The sequence below is a fragment of the Larimichthys crocea genome, chromosome II, assembly GCF_000972845.2.
Source record: "Larimichthys crocea isolate SSNF chromosome II, L_crocea_2.0, whole genome shotgun sequence".
NCBI lineage: Eukaryota > Metazoa > Chordata > Actinopteri > Sciaenidae > Larimichthys > Larimichthys crocea.
In genome coordinates, this window is record NC_040012.1 from 13,396,162 (window position 1) to 13,416,738 (window position 20,577).

The 20,577-nt window shown below is 39.8% G+C and overlaps 1 protein-coding gene across 5 annotated transcripts in view; it reads left to right on the top strand.

The window, feature by feature from the left end:
- Positions 1-20,577, top strand: part of LOC104918291 (dipeptidyl aminopeptidase-like protein 6) — a 65,760-nt gene that overhangs the window by 40,060 nt on the left and 5,123 nt on the right. For all 5 annotated transcript variants that reach the window (XM_019262050.2, XM_019262048.2, XM_019262052.1 and 2 more), the window contains exons 2-16: positions 674-788; positions 3,265-3,363; positions 7,028-7,122; positions 7,222-7,296; positions 7,379-7,431; positions 7,904-7,985; positions 12,729-12,849; positions 17,111-17,265; positions 18,359-18,456; positions 18,569-18,695; positions 19,173-19,211; positions 19,401-19,508; positions 19,583-19,674; positions 19,765-19,812; positions 19,894-20,006. In XM_019262050.2, the coding sequence (XP_019117595.1) occupies positions 674-788; positions 3,265-3,363; positions 7,028-7,122; positions 7,222-7,296; positions 7,379-7,431; positions 7,904-7,985; positions 12,729-12,849; positions 17,111-17,265; positions 18,359-18,456; positions 18,569-18,695; positions 19,173-19,211; positions 19,401-19,508; positions 19,583-19,674; positions 19,765-19,812; positions 19,894-20,006 (1,420 nt within the window). The remainder of the gene's footprint in view (positions 1-673; positions 789-3,264; positions 3,364-7,027; positions 7,123-7,221; positions 7,297-7,378; positions 7,432-7,903; positions 7,986-12,728; positions 12,850-17,110; positions 17,266-18,358; positions 18,457-18,568; positions 18,696-19,172; positions 19,212-19,400; positions 19,509-19,582; positions 19,675-19,764; positions 19,813-19,893; positions 20,007-20,577) is intronic.

Below are 20,577 nucleotides of genomic sequence, written 5' to 3' on the forward strand. Positions count from 1 at the left end.
GTGTCAAGGACTAGTTAATGGTGTGTGTTTCGCAAGGCCCAGCAGTTAAATCATACAGCAAAGCTCCCAAAAAATGCTTCCTGATCAAAAAAGTTTAAGATCTGCGTGTTGGAGTATTGTGCAGTTTTCAGAGGCCACCTGACTGCTGTCTCCCGCACTTTTGCAGTTAAAATGTTTTGTATGTCCTGTGGATTTTTGCAGCACACGTGCTTCAAATAGCGCTGATTAGCCATCTACCATCTGCTGGGTCGTGTGAGGAGAGTGGCTCATTATTCTGCCTGTTGTGTCTGCGTTGTCCGTTGCTCCACTCCAGCTATCAGGCAAAGCTGCAGGGGACTCTTCGTATGTGAGCAGTGGAGAGCAGCTGGAGGATACAGTGTTACGGCACACAAGAAGCTGAGTTGTCAGCATCTGTCTGACAGAGAACGAGCTGTCCTCTGGCCATTTTCAGGCTCCTACTGTGACAGTGCAAAATACATCTGTCTTCTGTATGACACGATCAAATGCTGCGTATGCATTCTGAAAGTTCTGTAATTCAATGAATAGATCCATTCTGTCGAGACAAATCAATTAATTACTTAAATGCTCAAAAAGTTAATAATTTTTCCCCTGTTTACGTGTGTGTGTTTGTGTGTGTGCATCACTGTAATGTAATGTGTAATTTGTTTTTCAGGACCTGGTGGGAAGTGCTCCGCCACAGAGGAACTGGAAAGGAATAGCCATCGCTCTGCTGGTCATCCTCGTCATCTGTTCCCTGATCGTCACCTCCGTCTTCCTGCTGACCCCTCGTATGTACAGCACACACACACACACACACACACACACACACACACACACACGTGCTCATATGCTATCACTGTATTGCATTCCTGCAACGATGCACAATCCTCTCGTGTTTCAAAAATTTGCAATCTGCATTTATCTGTATCGTTCATACTGAATGATTTTGCATCCCAAAATTTACATCAGATGTGCACGTTCACTGCCAGTGCGTGTGTGCTTTTTATGGAGCACAGCAAAAAGTAAGGGTGTAGCGCATTCAACTGTCATGCAGGACACGGGAGTTTGCTTCTTGTCGCAGGCATGCAATTAAAACTTCCCTGAGTGTAACCACGATCTTTTCCTAACCAACCAAGTGTTCTTGTTGCATAATCCCAAATTTCCCTTAAGAATATTAGCCACAACTATAATCTCCCCCTCACCTTAACCATACCGTGGTTGGCATGTTAAGATATTGTGGCAAGCAAGAATTTAAAATGCTGGCATTGGATGTAAGCCAGGGTTTTGCACATTGCATTGCAAATTGAAGATCTTGTCTGGCAGAAGGATTGCAGAAAACTTGTTTTTAATATTCATGGAAAAACAGCTGAAATGGTCAGAATTGCTCTGTTTTTCAATCTTGCAGGGAAAATCCTCGACTGGATCCTCACCAAATACTTATCATTGTAACTTGGGATATGACCTAATGCTCTACCAGATTTCACTGAAATCTGTTCTTTTACAATTTCTGTCAACAAACGGTGAAAGAAATGAGATATAAATCATGACTTCTTTGGCAAAGGTAACAACATGCTCAATATTCACTCACTTGCACTGTTTAACAGTTCTCTGCCTCAGATGAAACTCAGAGAGCACAGACCTCTGCCAAGACAGCACAATCATCTCAACTTAATTATTTTAAGAGATTTTTTGATTTATGTCTCGATCTGTAGCAAAATGCATATAGTGCTATAGACATTCATGGGATACAATATGACAAATGTTGCACACTAGAGAATAGTTGTATGAGAAAATAGAGAAGTTTAAAACACTCAAACTCATTAAAATAATATTATGGATCCTCACCAAGAACAAATCAGTCTGTGCTTGGACCTTAGCCTAGTGTTCCACCAAATTTCATTCAAAATCTGTCAGGTTTTTTTGAAATAGTCTGCTAACAGACAAACAAATGGGACATAAAATGTGATTTTATGGTGGGGGTGGCACATGCACGTGTTTGGCTGCTCTCTGCCTCCGTATACATACAGAAGGTCATGGGATGTACCAGATGTTGCAGATGTTTTATATTGGATTCATGAGAAAATGTTAAAAATCTTGCAAAGAAATAACTTCATTAAAAACTACTTGTACATTATAGGTCATGGTCAAGAAGGAGACTAACTATCAAACCTCCTTTTTTCTCCTGTTCTGCTTTTTCTTGCGGCACAGGCAGCTATTTTAATTTGATAACCTTGTTTCAGGGGGGCAAAGTTTTACAGATGTCATGGTTGGTGATGGTGTACAGGTTTTACACAGAGGTTGGGTCATCATCTCACTACATAATGGGCCTTTTATGTGTAATGCCATTCAGGCCTGTTTAATGGAGATGATTATGCAGTAATAACTCCAGCCATTTGTCAGATTGGCACAGCATCAGAGCTACCATTTGCCTCGTTTTTGGAAATTAGCTTTCTCCTCTAACTCTGCAGCCTTTCACCAGACAAGAGAATTTCTCCCAATTTTTCAAGTCGATAAACACTTTAAAATGTCTGACATGATATTTACACACTTAGATCTCGCCACTCTGTCACAATGTAAAGCCTCCGATGTGAAAAATCTGTCAGTGCACTGTTTTGTACAGTATCGCCGGGCTGTCAACCATCTTGACAACTCGTGTCTAACGGTTGTTTCCTGAGTAAATGTGTGGTAGAAGACCGTTATATTGCATCTCTTTTCTCTCATCCGCACTAACTCACTTGTGTTCCCCATGTTGTCTGCTCCACCTGCAGTTCAGCTGTCAGCTTCAGATCTCATTTTGAGTTCTAGGGATGGAAGTAGTCGTCCCCCTGCTGCTGAAAACGAGGCAGGCAGATGTGAACTGATGCTCTCAGATCAATAGTGCAATACCAGGCGCTTCTTTCTTGTTTGTACCTTGTTTTAAATTGCTCTACCTACAGCAGTGAATAGTGGTTGGAGGTGCTATCTCCAGAGATAGAAGAGGAGTATAATTTAGTGAGTTGATGGCAGTCTCTGGTATGGAGGCTGCAGCCCCCTGAGCAAAACAACATACTGATAGAAAAAGTCAAAAGATTTTCTTCAGTTGAGTTTTTTAGTCTGAAACCAGTAAACTCACTCTCTTGAAATGCTAATAAGTCTCACAAGACTGAAGGACGACTTCTTGAAGTTTCAAGAGAAGCTTCCAGAATCACATGTAAATTTACACATGAGCTGCTGTATGTCAAATATAATTTATGCATGTCTATCTTTTGGTGATGCACTCGACAGGTGAAGATGACAGCCTCGCCAATAAGAAGAAAGTGACTGTAGAGGATGTTTTCGGTCCAGACCTTCACATTCATGATCCTGATGCCAAATGGCTCAGCGGTGAGTGATCAGTTTGGCATTGAGCATCTGCCTCCTACTTTTAAAAATGCAGGACACATCCAGACACATTATGTCAGACATCATTCATGACTCACAATATATCATCAGTATTAAAATCCAACCTGCTGTCTTTATATTGTTCATTTGAGTTAATTGTGCCTAGCCCATGTGGACTAGAGACCAAAAAAAGCACAGTATTGAAAACCATTTGTCGGAAAAGAACATAACTTATTACAGAACATATTTCTGTACATTACATTGCAAACAAATCTTTTCCTTTTCCTATAATTATCCAGCGAAAATCTCATTGAGATAACATTCATAATCAGACAACCAGCCTACAAAAACAACAGCGATGAAGCTTAAATGAGTCAACAAAAATATCAGATGTTAAGCTTTAAAGACTCTAGCTTGAGGGCTGTAATATCTTTAACTAGTTTTGTTGACATTGATGTACATATGGAGTATCTAAGGATAAGAGGTTATTGTATTAAATAAGATAACAGTTGAATAGGGTGAGAAAGAGCATTAAAACATAAACTTCACTTTGTCTCACATGACGATATCACACAACAAACAACACGTTTTCTCTGCTATTAAACCTACTTGATTGTATATTTCATAGTAATGTACTACAGATATTTAATATTTGGGAAATTATTGTTTACCTGAGGTGCTGCATTAAAAACATTACACTTGTGAATTATTTTTAGTGTAATTATTCTCTTTCAGAAAGACCACAGATGCATATAAACCCCGTGTGTTTTTTCTTTCTTCTGTCTCCATGGCATACAAACGCACCAGATTTCAAGCTCATCTCGCATGCATGTGCTAAGCGTTCAGTAAGACAGTCTAAATTGAACAGATGTACAATAGATTGGGTTTGCTGTGGCCTCCGTAACCTTGACAAAGTAGCAAGGAAGCTGCCACCTGAGCTCATGAACACTGGATCAGCTGACTCAGTGCCCTCTGGTGTTCACAACAGAAAGAGTACTTGAAATATTTTTTCAGCTTCTGCATGACAAACTGAATGAGTGATACTTTTTAAAAGCATAATTTGATTTTATTGTGAACTATACAACAGGCATTCTGTGCTAGCACCAATTATTATTATTGTGTCAAACAACTGTTTCCAACTTTTAGACTATCCAGTGCTGCTCATCTGAAATCTGATGAAACAAACAGAAAAGATGATATAATAAAGACTAACATTAAATGTATAATGCATCAGCACTAACTTACAACGATCTAAAAGTTCAATTTTAAAGGTCTTTCTTAAAATTTAAGCGTTTTTATTGACCTTTTTTTTATTGACGCACTAAATATTATGGATCCAGTTATACTGTTTAAAAGACCTTTTAAATATGTGTTATAAAATTGTGCCACTCTCTGTGTGTAACCACCAGCTGGTTGGAAAAAAAACGTGCCAGACATAGTTATTATGATCATCAGTGCTAGCTGCTATTATATAAAGTTTTTGTTGAACATTAGAAAGTGAACCAAACTTTCAACATCTTTCACTACAACCAGACTGACACGTTTACATACAGACAGTTTACATGTGAATTTGCCTGCTAACTTGCATACATTTGAATACAGCAGAAAAAAAAATCCACATCATCACCTGCACATATGCAAAGTCACGTCTCCTACTTGCACAACAGACACGTTACGACCTTACATCTGTCCTTTTGTTCCACGGTGTCGACTGTTCCCCTGATTACTTACATTACCGGCTTATTAACGTATAATTAGTTGAGTTCCCGTGTTTCTGTGCCCTTCATTCACGACCATGATGAAAACGTCCTCGGCACCTGACGAAACCCGGCAATCAATTGTGCGACATTGCGTCTTGTCAGTTAAGTTAATGCAATCAACTCCCATTTGGTGCTAATGACCTTCTGATAAGAAACCCAATGGGACAACCTCACACTTCAGTAGTCCTCATCAATATTTTGTGGGCTTCATTCACAGCAGTGCGTAATTGATCCCCGTTGCTCTTTGATCACTGCTTGCCTCAGTAGTCTTTGGACTCTCCTCTGAGTTTCTCACACAGTCAAAGGATTCAACCTTCAAATTGAAGTCTAAAACCTGACGCATTCATATTTCTGAGATATAACAGAATATGATATTGTCCAACAATGAGTTATCACCAAGAAACATCTGTGGCTAAATCTAAATCTAAAAATCTTCTTTGACGATAAAGGAAACAAAACAACCATCTTTGGTAACTCAGTCACCATCACTTTTCTTTGCGGCTCCCATCTTCTTATGAAACTGCAAAATTACAGTTTCCATCTTGGACTCTACATGCACTGACATTTTCAACTCTTCATTAAAAAAAACTGGCACTAAAGTGAAACAGAACAAACCGTGCAGCTCTACAAGATGAACATTTTTAATATCACTAACCAGTATTACTTTTGGCTACAGTGCCATACCCTGAGCCAGGCACCATAACAATCACATTTACTGAACATTTCATTTGTCACTTTAAAGAAAAATATTTATGTTTTAATACAACACAACAGATTTAAGATACTTCTAAGGAAATCTTTGGGTTATAAGGTTCAATCTGACGAGTGTTTGTGTGAGTCAAAAAACATGCACAACAGTGTTGTACCTTAGCTTTCAAAGCACTGGCTTTTTTATTGCTTAGGTAACCAGAGAAACCAATTCTGGCATTTAATGGGATCTTCTCATAAAAGATTGGAGTGTTTTGTTGTCTAGAGTGCAAGATGACAAGGACAACAGAATTATAAGACTCCACAGGGCAGAAAACACCGTGCTGCGTGCTACCAGAGCCATATTATCCACTCTTAGTCTCCTTTGGGAGATGTTTTGATTATAAAAGTGAGACCTCAAGATGGACATAGCAGGTAGCAAGTTGGCTAGCATCAAACAGAACAGCAAGGTGTAACTTTGAGGTAACTGTACTGGCGATTTAAGTTAAAAGAAAATGTTATTAACCACCCTGCCAATTTTTAATGATTAAAAATATACACAAGTTTATGAAATTAGGTGTCAAAATCAGGTAAAAATGTAGTATGCAGTATTCTCAGCTCCAGGACTGTGGGGGCGTGTCCGCTGAATGTGATGAAGCCACGCCCGTTTGTGGGAGCAGTCAAACAGCAATTTTGAAGTGAATGAAACGTGTCAGATGAGTTCAAAAAATGACATGACTAACTTTGAAACACTCTGAGAAAGATGAATTAGTCTCTATCTCTCTGCTAGGGGTGCAGGGGTATGCTCAGGGTGGCCTCAGCGTGTCATCGAGCCACCCTTTAGGACCGCCCACAAAATCCCAGACTGAAAACTGGTGAAAAACTGTTTTGACCTCTAACTCCACATTTCAGTAATTTATCGTTCAAAGTCTTTTTACATATTTTCCAGCAACAGTTTTCCAACATATTTAATGTATTTTCATAGAAATCTCAGAATTGCCTTTACACTGGACCTTTAAACGTGATAATATGTCAATGTTGTGTTCGCAGCTTACTTCCACTGCCCCAAAGTGGCCAAAAACATCAGTTAGTGTACGTTCACACTTTAGTTTGATGAGGAAGGAGGTCAAGACACTATAAAGACAATATAGAAAGAATAAAAAACTATATGAGTACAGTTTGTACTGTCTCCCCCTCTGATGTTTATGTGTCATTTACAGGCAATGAGCTGCTGTACCGTGAAAGAGATGGAGATGTTGTCAGGCTTAAAGTTGACACACGGAACAGAACTGTTATCGTGAGGAACCAGTTGTTTGTGAGTATAATCTTACTCCGGTACTTTGCATCAATAGCAGTACTGTTTACTGCTGTTGTACTGGTTGTGTCATGACTGTGAGTTTGTGATCCCATCCAGGACAGATCCAGAGCTGTCAAGTACCAAGTGTCCCCTGACATGAAGCACGTGTTGTTTGCCTTTGAAGTGAAACCGGTGAGAAACCCATCGATCTTGCACTGTCATTTTTTTTTTCAGAGGTTGTCCTTCTTCACTTTAATACTGTTTGTCTCCGCAGATTTACCAACACTCCTATCTGGCCAAGTACATTATTTACAGCCTTTCGACACAGTAAGAGCATCTCTGATTGTGTTTTCTTTTCATTGTCTGTCTGCCTGCCTTATTCCGCTCATAGATCTGTTACCAGACAACAAAATGCCCTCGGCCTGGCCTTATGTACACAGTTCACTGACGTCAGCCCCATTTACCTGTTTTTGCTGCCACTTTGTGGGAATGCATTTAAGTTCAAATTTGGTTTTGTGCTCTGCATCCAGCCTGACCTGTTTTTAGCCTTTCATCCATCTATGTCTGCTTATTTCCCTACTGTTCTGTGTTTGTAGTGAGCCAAGCAAAGTCAGCTTGGGCTAAAAAAAGGATGGGGATGATTGATGAAGCCTATAGTTAGGGAACAAGCCAACAAAACACGACTTCTTTGCTCTGACTATGCATTTGTACTCATGAAGACATAAGCTGTGTTTTGTACATGTTGTAGGGCTCACACAGACAAATGCTGCATTGATTCTTTCATGTGTTGTCTCCACAGGGAAACTTGGCCTCTGAACCCCCCTGAAGTGCATGAAGCTGTCCTGCAGTTTGCTGGATGGGGACCCCAAGGCCAGCAGCTGGTAAGGAGACCATACCCTCGAGATTACACTCATTGAACACTGGCACACTGTTGCCGATCTGTCAGGATCATCCGGGCATCGCAGACAAGGCACAATATTGATTTATTGTTTGTCACACAGATACATTTGTGGTGATAAGAGGTTTTATGTGCACCGTAATGACCGCTTTAAGGGTTCCAGTGTGAACTCTCCTTGTTTTGACCTCCAACCATGTCAATGTGAAGTCAAATAATTTTTTTGCTTTCACAATTTTGTTTGCAACATACGAGATGGTAAGAGCCACAGTGGCAGATGGCAACATGGCGGCACAACCTGGGGCTTGGACAGTCTGGGGTTGCTGAGAGGAAGAAAACACATGGCACTGACTAAAGTGTGTGTGTGCATGTGTGTGTGTGTGTGTGTGTGTGTGTCATTTGGGGACAGATTTTGTAAAACGCACCAATTGATTGGAGACAGTTTGTCCAATCAGGCAAACAAAATAGTCATCTTCAATTTGGTTTTAGCGCAATTCTATTTGGCGCTCATTATTTATTTTTTTGGTTGGTATAATCGTTTATAACATGAGAAATAAACTATATTTATACCAACTAAAATGTTTTTGCAGCTTTGAAAAGCTTAAAGAATGCAGAAAAAAAGAACAGAATAAAGCCCGCTGAACTATTCGCCTGAAGTTCTTGGGTTCAGCACAGTTCTTCTATGCAAAGAATTACTTTTTTTTTTTTGTTAATTATCAAAGCTGCGCAGAGAAATTAGTTAGAATAGTTCAAGTTATTCTAAATTCAACAGTAGCAGTAGACCAAACTATGTTTTAGTGAATTCAATTCAAATTTTAAAGTTTTAAATGGACTCCACTGGAGGTCAGCTACATAGCGAACATAGCGAAGCCCAGTCTGTAATTCTTTTAATCTCAGAAAGTACTGCATGTTCACATGAGCTGTGATTCAGAGACGAAAAAAAAAATGCAATTTTCCGACTGATTCGAAGTGAACATGAAGATATTTCACTGCCCATGATCTTTTTTTGATGCAAACAAACCTCAGATAGATAGATACAAGGACATTTATTGCCACAATCTGTACAAAGCTTCACATAAATACATACATACATATACATTAAACCCCACGCTTTGACCACGAAAATAAACATCCAGTACAGCACATGTTTTTCCACACATATCCCATCCACATAGCTCTCAGCTCATGGCATTTAACAGGGTCTTTTGTTAAGTCATGCCATGGCAAAAGGGACAAATCTCCTGGCCTGTAGCATGCCCGTCTACAAGCCAGGGACTTGTATCTGCAACTGGGTGGGAGCAGTGTAAAGGATGAGTTGAGGGGGTGGCTGGGTTTGTGTGCTATACTGTGTGCTCTGCGTATAATGGCTTTACTGTTAAGGTCTGAGAGGTTGGGGGTGGGGAGACCAATGATTTTGGCTGCGTGAGAGCTTGTTCCCAAAAAATGAATAACTAAAATTTGTCCATGGTTTAAAGCACGTGTCAATGTGGAGGAGGGAGAGCAGATTTCAGTCCTGTGTTTTGAGTTTTGGTAGTTGAATGGCATTTTTCATTCGAGACTTTCCTTCTCAAGAAAAATGACTTTAGCCAATGGCCATTAATCACATATGTTTAGTTTAAAGTGACAAAGACCTCTAGCAGCCAAAGGCATGATGACACTCATCCATCAGGAGCGAAAGACTAAAGCAGTGTTACGTTTGCCTGGGTTCAGACCATCAAATCCACCCACTCCACCAAGTTGGCAATTCTCTCTGATATCAGGCAAGTATTACGTTGTTAGAGAGCCACAGTGTCTGCACAGGGAGAAGGGTGGGGTGAACAAAACGTGACTGCAATTGATAAACGCAGAGACAAAGGTCCTTAATATAGAGGCTGAACCACAGTGTTGCCACATAAGAACATTTTTTTATTTTTGCAAACTTGATTTGTAACAACGTGTCAGATTAGAAAACAAATAGCAGTATATCTATCATTTTCGTTCTGTAAATTGTGTAATGTTCATTATTAAAATTATGCCGTTTTCTTGTTGTCAAAGAAAAAAAAAATCTTCCTGTGTAGCCAAAGCTTGATATAGCTTATTCCTCTGTGTCAGTAACCTGCATTATTAAATTACAAGCTGGGCAACATGTTCTTTCGTTACGATAAACAATATACTTTGTTTTTTGTTTTTAATTGATCCCACTGATGTAAATACTGACTAGTGCACAAAATATATATTAATGCGCAGCTGAAAAGAGTCCCCAAACAAATATACTATTTACTCCTGTTACAATATGTGTTATTTGTTTTTATTATATAACTGTTTTAAAAAGTTTATATCTCCAGTAGAAGCCAATGGGTTTGGAGCTGCCACAGATTATTGAGAAACAACCAAAGCACTATTAGTTTTGGTCTTTTCATGCAATTTGTTGACACTAAAAATAATGACAGCTTTATCCATTAATGGGCTTGAAAGTACCATTGACCCGAGCATTGATGATGTCTTGTTTTATTCTCTCCAATGCAATACTCCACTTTTATTTTTACCTTGTTGACTTTAAATTACTTTCTGTTTGGATTGCGGTGCTTAGACAACATACAGCCCCGCGTTTCATCAGCTATTACTTCAAAGCTTTCTTTTCCTCCATAATTGCTCTTATCGCATCATTTGCTTAAATTACAGATACATCGCTGTGAGAAAATATTAACATTTCAAGTGTGCGATGAGACTGCCGAGGGAAGAAAGCAGATTCATTTACATATGGTAATAGCGTACCTGATTGTTCCTTTCCAGTGCTGTTACTGTAGCATCGTGTTTAACTAAATGAACAGCTGAGGTGATGAGAGAAAAATGAAGTGAGCTCTCATCTTTTGTCTCTCTCTGACCTGCCGGTGTCAAACTTTCTTCTCTCTCTCTCACTCTTTCTGAATGTAATGATTTTTCAGGTTTATCAGAATCGGGCCAATTTATCATCGAGTGCTTCATCAGCACATGAAGATGAGAGAAGTGTGTGTGTGTGTGTGTGTGTGTGTGAGTGTTTGTGGCAGCATGGCTGTGTGCAGCGGAGCGTCAGATATACAGTGAGAGAAGGAAAATGAATCCTGTGACACTCCCTTCATTAAGCGAGTAAGCAATTACTTTACCGTGACAAAGTAATCAGTGAGGCTGGGTCAATACACACACACACACACACACACACACACACACACACACACACACACACACACACACACACACAAAAGGAGTTATATTAACACAAAATGAAGTAAAAAATATGAAACCAAATGCAACTATTGTGTCATGAAATTGAACAATATTTCACAACTAAAACACACACATGCACACACACAAACACACCCACCCACCCGCGCGCACACTCACACACTGAAATAAGGACCCCCGCTACTCGAGCTTCACAGGTATCTTTGATGTTACTTTCATCTCTCCACCCCGTTTGAAATGACTCTTCTGCTCATTTTCTATTTCCTCTCATCTAAATCCCACAAAAGATTGAAAAGTCATCGAATAAGCATACTCAAGTCAAGAGATTACCATCTGCTGGACAAAATATTTCAGAGGCCATTCAGGATTATGTACTGTATGTCTAAATGCTATAACTGGTTCTTTGCTGACAATGAGTCCTTTGAACCCGCAGGCCTGATGCATCTCCTGTAATCATTTGCTGTTCATATTGTGAAGTTTTGAGGTTGGCCAAAGTAGAATTCATAATAATTACAATACTGAGAATTCAATTTTTATTCAACTATTTGAAAGCCGTCTGTGATTTTTGTTATTTCCTGTGGCGGTTTTGCAACATTCGGCAACCACCAGCTTCCTTTGCTTTACGCCGCCCTGCATTGATCTGTTTTCCTCAGATGTTGATCGCACAGTATAAAACTTAGATTCTTGCAACAGCCGCCATAGGTCAGAGCAAGGAAAAAAAAAAAAAAGAAGAGCCAAATCTTTCTCTTTTTTTGATTCTTCTGTGCCGGCAATTTGAGAGATTAGATTTAACTGAAAGGGTTTCAGCTGACAGCCCAGTCACACCAAACATGGCCTGAGCTTCAGATACAAATCAATCCCACATTCATCTCCCTCATACTGGCACCAGACGAAAGCAGCGAAAACACTGGAGTGGATTGACAGAGGGTTTTAAGTGCCACACACTCATCTGCCAGCGGTGTGTCTTAATTCCTTCAGGCGATGCCATCACTGCTTCTGACGACTGAGTACTTGAATCAGCAGCTGAACCTGCAGTTTAGCTCAGCCCATAGCAGACAGCATAATGTCTCAATAAACACAAGAAGGAAAAATGGTGTGCTTGTGCATGACTTCAAGGTTGTGTGTGTGTGTGTGTGTGTGTGTGTGTGTGTGTGTGTGTGTGTGTGTGTGTGTGTGTGTGTGTGTCTGCAGGGCCTCAGCCTTGATTAGCAGTAGAAAAGGTTTCATACTGCTTTGGAGAGGAATCCAGCTCGAACTGTAATTAGGCAAATATCTGTTAATACAGTGCTTGAGGCAGGTGTTGACTGAGAATGTATTAGCTTCTAAGTGTCACTGAGTGGGAAGCTGTGTTTCTATCTGGATTAAGATGAAGTCATGTTGAGTTAAAGGTTTGGCGCTCAGAAGATAGAAAGATGCGAGACGCAGATGCTGAGGAAAAACTAGTCCCAAGCACCACAGCAATACACATTCCAGGCTACAGTGATACAGAGACTAATGATGGCTCCTCCTTTTGCATATCTCTGTCTAGATCTTCATATTTGAAAACAACATCTACTACAGATCAAAAGTAGAGAACCGATCGATCCGCCTGGTTTCCACTGGTAAAGAGGGAGTCGTCTTTAATGGCCTTGCTGACTGGCTGTATGAAGGTAAGACAACCACAAACACGGCCTAGGATCACAAATAGTGGATAGATAGATAGAGTAGGAACATCGGCCCCTTTCAGAGCTGACAGAACTGAAAGGGAGCAAAATCAGACTAAAGTATGGCCACTTGGGCATTAACATGCTGTTGTAACACCCTTCCACTCTTTCCACAAGATGTTGGAGCCTGGCAAGGTTTTGTTACCATTCAGCCACAAGAGCATGATGAGGTTGGGCAGTGATGTTGGGGGATAAAGCCTGTTCCAGTTCATCTCTGAGTTGTTAGATGGGGTTGAGGTCAGATTTCTGTACAGGCCAGTCATGTTCCTTCGCACCAAACTCAGAACACATTTCTTTTCAGACCTCATTTTTTGCTGGAGGGCAAAAGATGTTGGAACAGTTAACGTCCTTCCCCAAGACCAACAGCACATTGTGGTCTAAAATATTACTGTTCTCTTAAGCCTGCAAATACTATATCAACACTGACATATAATTAAATTTTAAAAGTGAACGAGTGCTAGCTCTAAACACAGTAGAGCTGGAGCAGCATTCATTCGGAGTCATGTTTCTGTCTCTTAGCTCTGTTTTTTGGGTTTGCCAAGGGAAATATTTAGCTCTACCTGAGCAGGTAGCATACAGCATACAGTTCTAATGTAAATGAGGTAGCCTACAGTTGGTTTGAGAACAGTGAGACCGACATGATTAAAAATGAAGGCCAAAATAATACGATGTGTGAAAATGTGATCCACTGTTGAAATAAAAAAGGATTCCAACAGCACAGACAGTGCCTAGACCAAATCATGAAAAGGACAGTAAGTAACTACATTGGTGTCCACAAACTTTTGGACATATAGTATATTTAGTCAACTACATTTAAAGACTATTTTGGTTCAATACTTTGACACCACCCGCACCTGGAGGCATGGCGGGTGTTTGTTTGCATGATTTCATTTGAAAGGGCACAGCTGGTGATGTTTCAGTGCCCCTCCTTCACTAGACTTCCTACATAGCTCGTCTTTGTGTTCAGGCAATTTTAATTAATTCATGTCTGCAACGCTACAGTCTCACTCAGCAGATGTTCAAAAGTAGACATACTTGTAATTTAATACGAGACACGTTTTTTGATTACGGCATATGTGAGACAGACATTCCAATTACATACCACTTGGATATGACTTTGTTTACAGATGTGCTGCCATGATTTTAGATTACTTCCTCCACTGTGAATTAATTTATAATAAAGTCTGTAGGTTTCTTATTTAGTAAGTCAAAACTTCTGTTTCCGGCATTATCATAATTATTAATTTTTGAGTCATTCAGAGTGTGGGTTTTCGGATAAAAATTGCAGTGTAATTTTACAATATAATTGCAAAATGGCAGTTATTATGAGAGGAATTCTCTTAGAGTGCACAAAGTGCTTCGGGGTTGGCTTTAATCGTTTTTTCATTAATGGGATTATTTCTTTGTTGCAGACACAGTACATGATGTGAAAGAAGTAATCCATTTTTAGTGCTAAATAAAGATTTGTCTTGCTCTGTTTTTCTGCCATGTTTCATGAATTTATCATTGGATACAGACTGTCTCACAAAAACACAGGTTATATACACACTGCTTACAGCGTGTTGTTGAGGGGAGATTTAGTGAAACTTGTGTGAATATGGTTCAAGGTGAGGCTGCCTCGTTCCTCTCGGGTCTTTAGTGTTCTCCCCAAACACGAGTGAGAGGATTTAAACTTTGAGCAGCTAATGTTTCCAGTATTGGGTCTGTTTTTAAAGAGGTAAAACAGGTGATTTCAACCACACATTCGTTTTTTTTAGTACAATTTAGATGTGTTTCATCTCTCTGCCATATATACGCTCTGACTGCTCTGTTTGCCCAATTGCTGACACCTCATTCCTCTTAAGCAAGTGATCAACAACTGCCCCACATGTGTGGCAGCCATGTTAGTCTTGGCAGATTCTTTTGTTGGCATTTTCACTTTAAATATTTTAGGTCGCTGGTGTTTTGAATTTGTTCCTGTCCAGATTTGCACCTTGATAATGTAACCTGCATATTGTCTCCCATTCATTACACTGCTCTCATGCTCTGGACACACAGCCTGCACTGTAATCCCTGTTCCCCACGCACATGGCCCCAGACACACCTGGCAGAGATCTGCACTCTACTGAGTGCAGGCTAGTTTCTGCTGCAGTCAGTGAATACCCTAGAAAGGCTCAACTAATAATAAATTAAAAATGAGAAACTTCTAACAAATGAAAAGTTTGTTCTGAGCCTCTAAAACTCAAACATTTTCTTTACATTTACATCTATGAAAGCGCTACATGGTGTATAAATTTAGAATATGCTTGTTGCGCAGTTCATTCGAGTTACTTGTTATATCATATAGATATTGTTAAAATATTCAACAAAGTGTTTCTATGGCTGCACTGTTACATCAAATGGAATATTTAAGAACACTTGTGTATCAAACGATTCACATTTTTCTCAGACATCGAGATCCCAACTAAAAATTTAAAAACAGTCCTCAGGGTTTAAACAATACTTGGCAAAAAAAAATATATATATATATATATATGTTCGGCTTTGATGTTAATCAGAGCTAATAATTATTCCTCAGTTGTCATAATAACGCACCAACAAACATGTGAGCTCTAACTTTGATCAAGAGATAGCCATGGGATTGAAGTTGGGATGATGCTTACTGTAGAGTTGTGCATTTGGGATCTGGAGGAGATGAAAGATTTTAGAAAAATACAGTCGGCTGATGCAGGTTTAGCGGTGATTGTCATGGATAGGAGACATCAACCTCAAAGTCGATCCATGAACACTGATGGATTGGCGAGGACAGGACTCAGGAAACCATCTCATCTTTTTGTGCAGCAATATGAACGCTACAGTTGATGTAAAATGTCAACAAATCTTTGAAGAGCAACATGTCAGAAGCTTCATAGAATAATGGATAAAATACATTTTCTGTTGTTATAGAAGAAGTTGTGTTGTCTGATGTTTAGTGAGCACATTCCTTGAAAATGTTGCTGCACTGCAACAAACTATTTGGCCTTAGAGTGAGAACTCAATCGAATGTTGAGAATTCAACACTGTCCCTGCTATAACCCATCAGCCTGTGCATTCACTGGAATGGGAAAAAAAAAAAATTATAGCCTGACAACATCAGTGATAAACCACATTCCGGATCAGGGTTGATCCTTTCTGTCAGGAAAAGGTTGTTTGGATCTTCACGTTTTAGGTACAGTAGTCTGTACTTTTCAAAGACCTCTTCTGCCCCCTGCTGGATGAAGGTCACAAAAAAGGGAGAGAAAGTGTTTTTAAGTACAGAGCTTTTCAAAATAATCAGATTTTTTGCTCGGAAGAGGAATTTCTGCAGTTTTTGTCTTAAATTTTTTCAAAAATGTCAGCCCACTCGGTTCTCGTTCAGAGCACAGGCAATATTTCAAAGCTGTGTTTTCCATAATGCAGAATGACAACTGCTCCACCTTCATCAGAGCATACGGCATAGATCTAAATGTACAGACATCAAGGCTATGTTTTCTTTCATTAACAATTGAACCCGACAAAGCAAAGAAAGTTGTGTTTGTATAGCATTTTTCATACAGAGGAGAGAAAAACTCCTTTTGTGTGCTTAAAAAATAAAGAAGGTAAAATGCTTAGGCAGTCCTTGATTGATAGTAATAGTAATTAGAAGTAATAATATATGTATAATTATTCATATTAAATGTCATTATGTGATTCCCAGGCATCAAATTTACATCAATAAGGTGTATCTTACTGCAATGATAGCATCAGGTTTCATGTTTTTGGATGTCAGACTGTCAAAGGTGAATATGAGTAATTGATTTATTTTTCTGCAGTGACAGTACAGGGAATGGGCACCATAAATCACACATGCTATAAATATTAAACTAGTGTCTGTTTAAATGGTGAAATATTGGAAATGTCTTTATCAGTGTCAGAATATTAAACACCAACTAATGAGAAAGCTGCAGATTGAGTAATACAAAGTTTTTATATGAAACATTTTAGGAACTTGGTAGTGTCGTAGTCGAACACTTTAAGTATCAGGAGCCAAACATTTGATTTTTAAATGGATTTTTACTCAGATTTGACCATTTTTTCTAGAATACATCCAGAAAGTCAGTCCAGTTTATTAAGTTAAACATTGAACTTATTTTGTTCCACATCTTCAAATGTTGTATTCTTGTCTTCATTCTTCACAGGGTGTGTAATAACTGGTTGTTTTGTTTTACAGAGGAGATCCTGCAGACTCATGTAGCCCACTGGTGGTCTCCAGATGGGCTGCGTCTGGCTTACATGACCATCAATGACACGCTGGTGCCCAAGATGGAAGTTCCCTTTTTCACAGGAATGCCTTACCCTGCCAGCTTGGAGTATCACTACCCAAAGGTAGTCTCCAGCCACATTCTCACACATATTCTTGTGCAAATTTAAAACTTACAGCTTACAGAGAAAATCCTACGAATAATTATTACCTGATTCTGCAGAGCTTATTTAGTGAGCTTCATCTCATAGGCTAGCTGGCCAGTCAAATTTTATGTTTTGGTCCTCTCTTAGCAGTCTCATAATGAAGGATTTTTTAAAAACCCACTGGACACCAATCCCAAACAGCAGACAGACAAAATTAGAGATTAGCTGGTGAACAAGGTGGTGTGTTTAGCAGCTGAAGAGCAGTAGATCATAGAGGCCAGAAACACTAAATGAATAATGATATTTCTCCGTAACTGCACGATGTGTGTCCTTGGTTTGTGCCTCTCATATAGTTATCAGTTTCTCTTAAATATATTGAATCGTCAGTGTTTTAAAAACCCAAAACATCAGATAAGGTTAGGTCAGAGCACTGGTTGCCAATCTGTGGCTCCCATTCCCCATTAGGTGTCATCACCTGGAGGTCACAAGGCCAATGACCAAAAGACAGTCCCAGGTTTGCTCTCGTTTGGCAACTTCTTAAACAGTCAATCTTGCCTTTTCTCTTCTTAGCTTCCACCATCAACATCCTCTTCGGTCTATTTGCCTCTGTCATTATGACGATAGAGGCTGCTAAGTCTGGTTGCATTTCCCATTTTACCAGCTCCGGTTCTGGCATGACACAGGTTTGGCTACCTGTCAGCATTCACCCACACCCTGGGCATGAAAACCTCCCTTTACCTTACAAAACACCTGTGGTAGAAAAATAAACACTCCACTGATGCTCTGAGCTTACAGTCCAGTTGTGACTGAGTGTGCAGAGAGACAGAGACACCATTCAGTTCAGTTATTTTATGGTATCACATCATCGTGTCCACAATTTGTTTCCGCTGCCCCCAAGTGGCCAAAAAGAAAACAGTTATTGCAGGTTTAAATATTCTATTATGTTGATGTTGTTATGCACTGAGGACTTTGACAGATTGAACATGTTTCTGAAGACAATAGAAAAACAATTTCTCACTGTCTTAAACTGAAATCCAGTCTGACCTATCTAATTTCCACCTGGTCTTTACAGGCTGGGGAGGAAAACCCTGTAGTGCACCTGTCAGTGGTGAGCCTCAACGGTCCCTTGCACACCGTGGTGATGAAGAAACCCGATGACCCCCGTATAGGGTGAGTGACAGCCCAAAGGTGTCTTATTGTGTATGAAGTAACTTAACAAGCAGGGAAGCCAAGACACATGTTGTCAGTGGTGGTGATGTATTCTCACCTTTTGATTTTCCAGGAGAGACTATTATATCACCATGGTGAAATGGGCCACCAGCACCAAACTGGCTGTCAACTGGCTGAACAGAGCCCAGAACAACTCTATCCTGACACTGTGTGAGGCAACAACTGGAGTCTGTATTAAGGTGAAACATTACCTGTGGACTCTGTGGTCACTGTGTGTTTTGTGTTTGTTAAAGGATGTGAGCTTTAGAGGTGCTAGTATGAGTATTTTGTTACCTTTGGACAGAGCAATACTGGCTTAGTTTCCCTCTGTTTCTGTGTGTTTTCTTATGCTAAACTAACCAGTCTCTGTAAGGTTATATATAACAGACACATATACGAGTGTATTCTGTCTTCTCATCTAAGTCTGCACTAGAGAGCAAAAAGTGTACTTATTTCAAAATGTTGAACTTTTGATTTAAAATTTACATCCTCCATAGTAACGGTCCTTAGGGCTCAGAGCTGAGAACAGGTTATAAAAGTCATAAAGTATTTAGAGATGGACTAACTTGTTTTAGGTCTTTTCATATGATTTGTTGAAAAAAAAAAACTAAACTTAACTTTAATTTTCTTGTGATTTGTTAGACTCTTTTAAACTCATTCTCTCTTATTATTCTCAGAAACACGAGGATGAGAGTGAGAGCTGGTTGCACAGACAGGTACGTGATGAAAGCTTCCCTGTTGTTGTGCTGCAGTTAGTGGAAAAAAACAGACAGGTGTTTGTTCCGTGTGTCTGAGCTCGAACAAGTAATAGACAGAAACAGAAGATAGAGAATCCCTGCAGCCCTGCACGTTTTGGGACACAAACAATGTACAGACATGCTGATGTTTTTCTCTCTTCTCTTCAGAACGAAGCTCCACTCTTTTCCCAAGATGGACACAAGTTTTTCTTCACCAGAGCAATCCCTCAGGGTGGGAGAGGAAAGTTTTTCCACATATCTATGTCCACCTCTCTGGTAAGCAATTGCAGAATTATCCTTATGATATTTGCGTTGAAGGTTTGGTGTTTAACGTTTAAATTTTCTTCTAGCCTAACACCAGCACAGACATACTTCAGTCTCTGACCTCTGGAGACTGGGACGTCACCAGCATCTTGGCCTACAATCATGAAAGGAACCTCATGTGAGACATTTTGAAGCTTTTGCATGCACATGTTAACATCCATTGCTGCAAAATCTTTTTATTTGATGGTAATGTTTGGATGTTTTTCAGATACTTTCTGAGCACAGAGGATGATCCCAAACGACGGCACTTGTACAGGTAGTAGAACTTACAAGTACTACTGTGTTTTCTGCAGGTGCTATTTAAAGTACACAATAATACTTAACCCTCATCCCACAGTGCTGACACAATCCCTCCATTCAACCGCTGCTGCCTGTCTTGTGAGTTCAACTGCGGCTATGTGGATGTTTCATTCAGCCACAACATGCAGTACTTCTTACTCTACTGTAAAGGTGAGCGTCCTGATCTCTTCTTCTCTTGAGTCAAGGCTCTTTTTATAGCAGCACGCTGAGGGTGTTTTACATCCCAGCACTCCTGAGAGTGAAAGTCTTCTGTACAGCTGAAAGCGTAATTGAATTAGTGTCAGGGTGAGAGCTTATATCGAACTGGACATTAGCAGATAACCTCAGAACTGCTGCTGATTAGCCACAAACACAGTCATGCGAGCACTGCTTCCTGCTTTTTTATTTGCCACATGAAAATGAGGCCCGGTGGTTAGCGTTGTGTTGTTGTTCAGTGGATGTTCTTTGTGCTCCTCAGAGACTCTCTCATTGTTTTGTTTCATTTTTGCCCTTGTGGCTTCAATACAGGGGTATTGTGGTTTCTATGGAAGTTGATTTGTTTAGACGGCTCACTCCAGAGAAGAAAAAGTGCCAGTGGCTTTCTTCATTAATTGGATCTTTGGAGAGTGGCTCCATTGTGAAATAATAAGCTACTCTCTCGTGGGAAGGAAGTTGATTATTAACTGTAGAGCTGGCTGAGAAGACGGTTTCTGAACTTTAAGATGAGACGGGGAGATGCTTC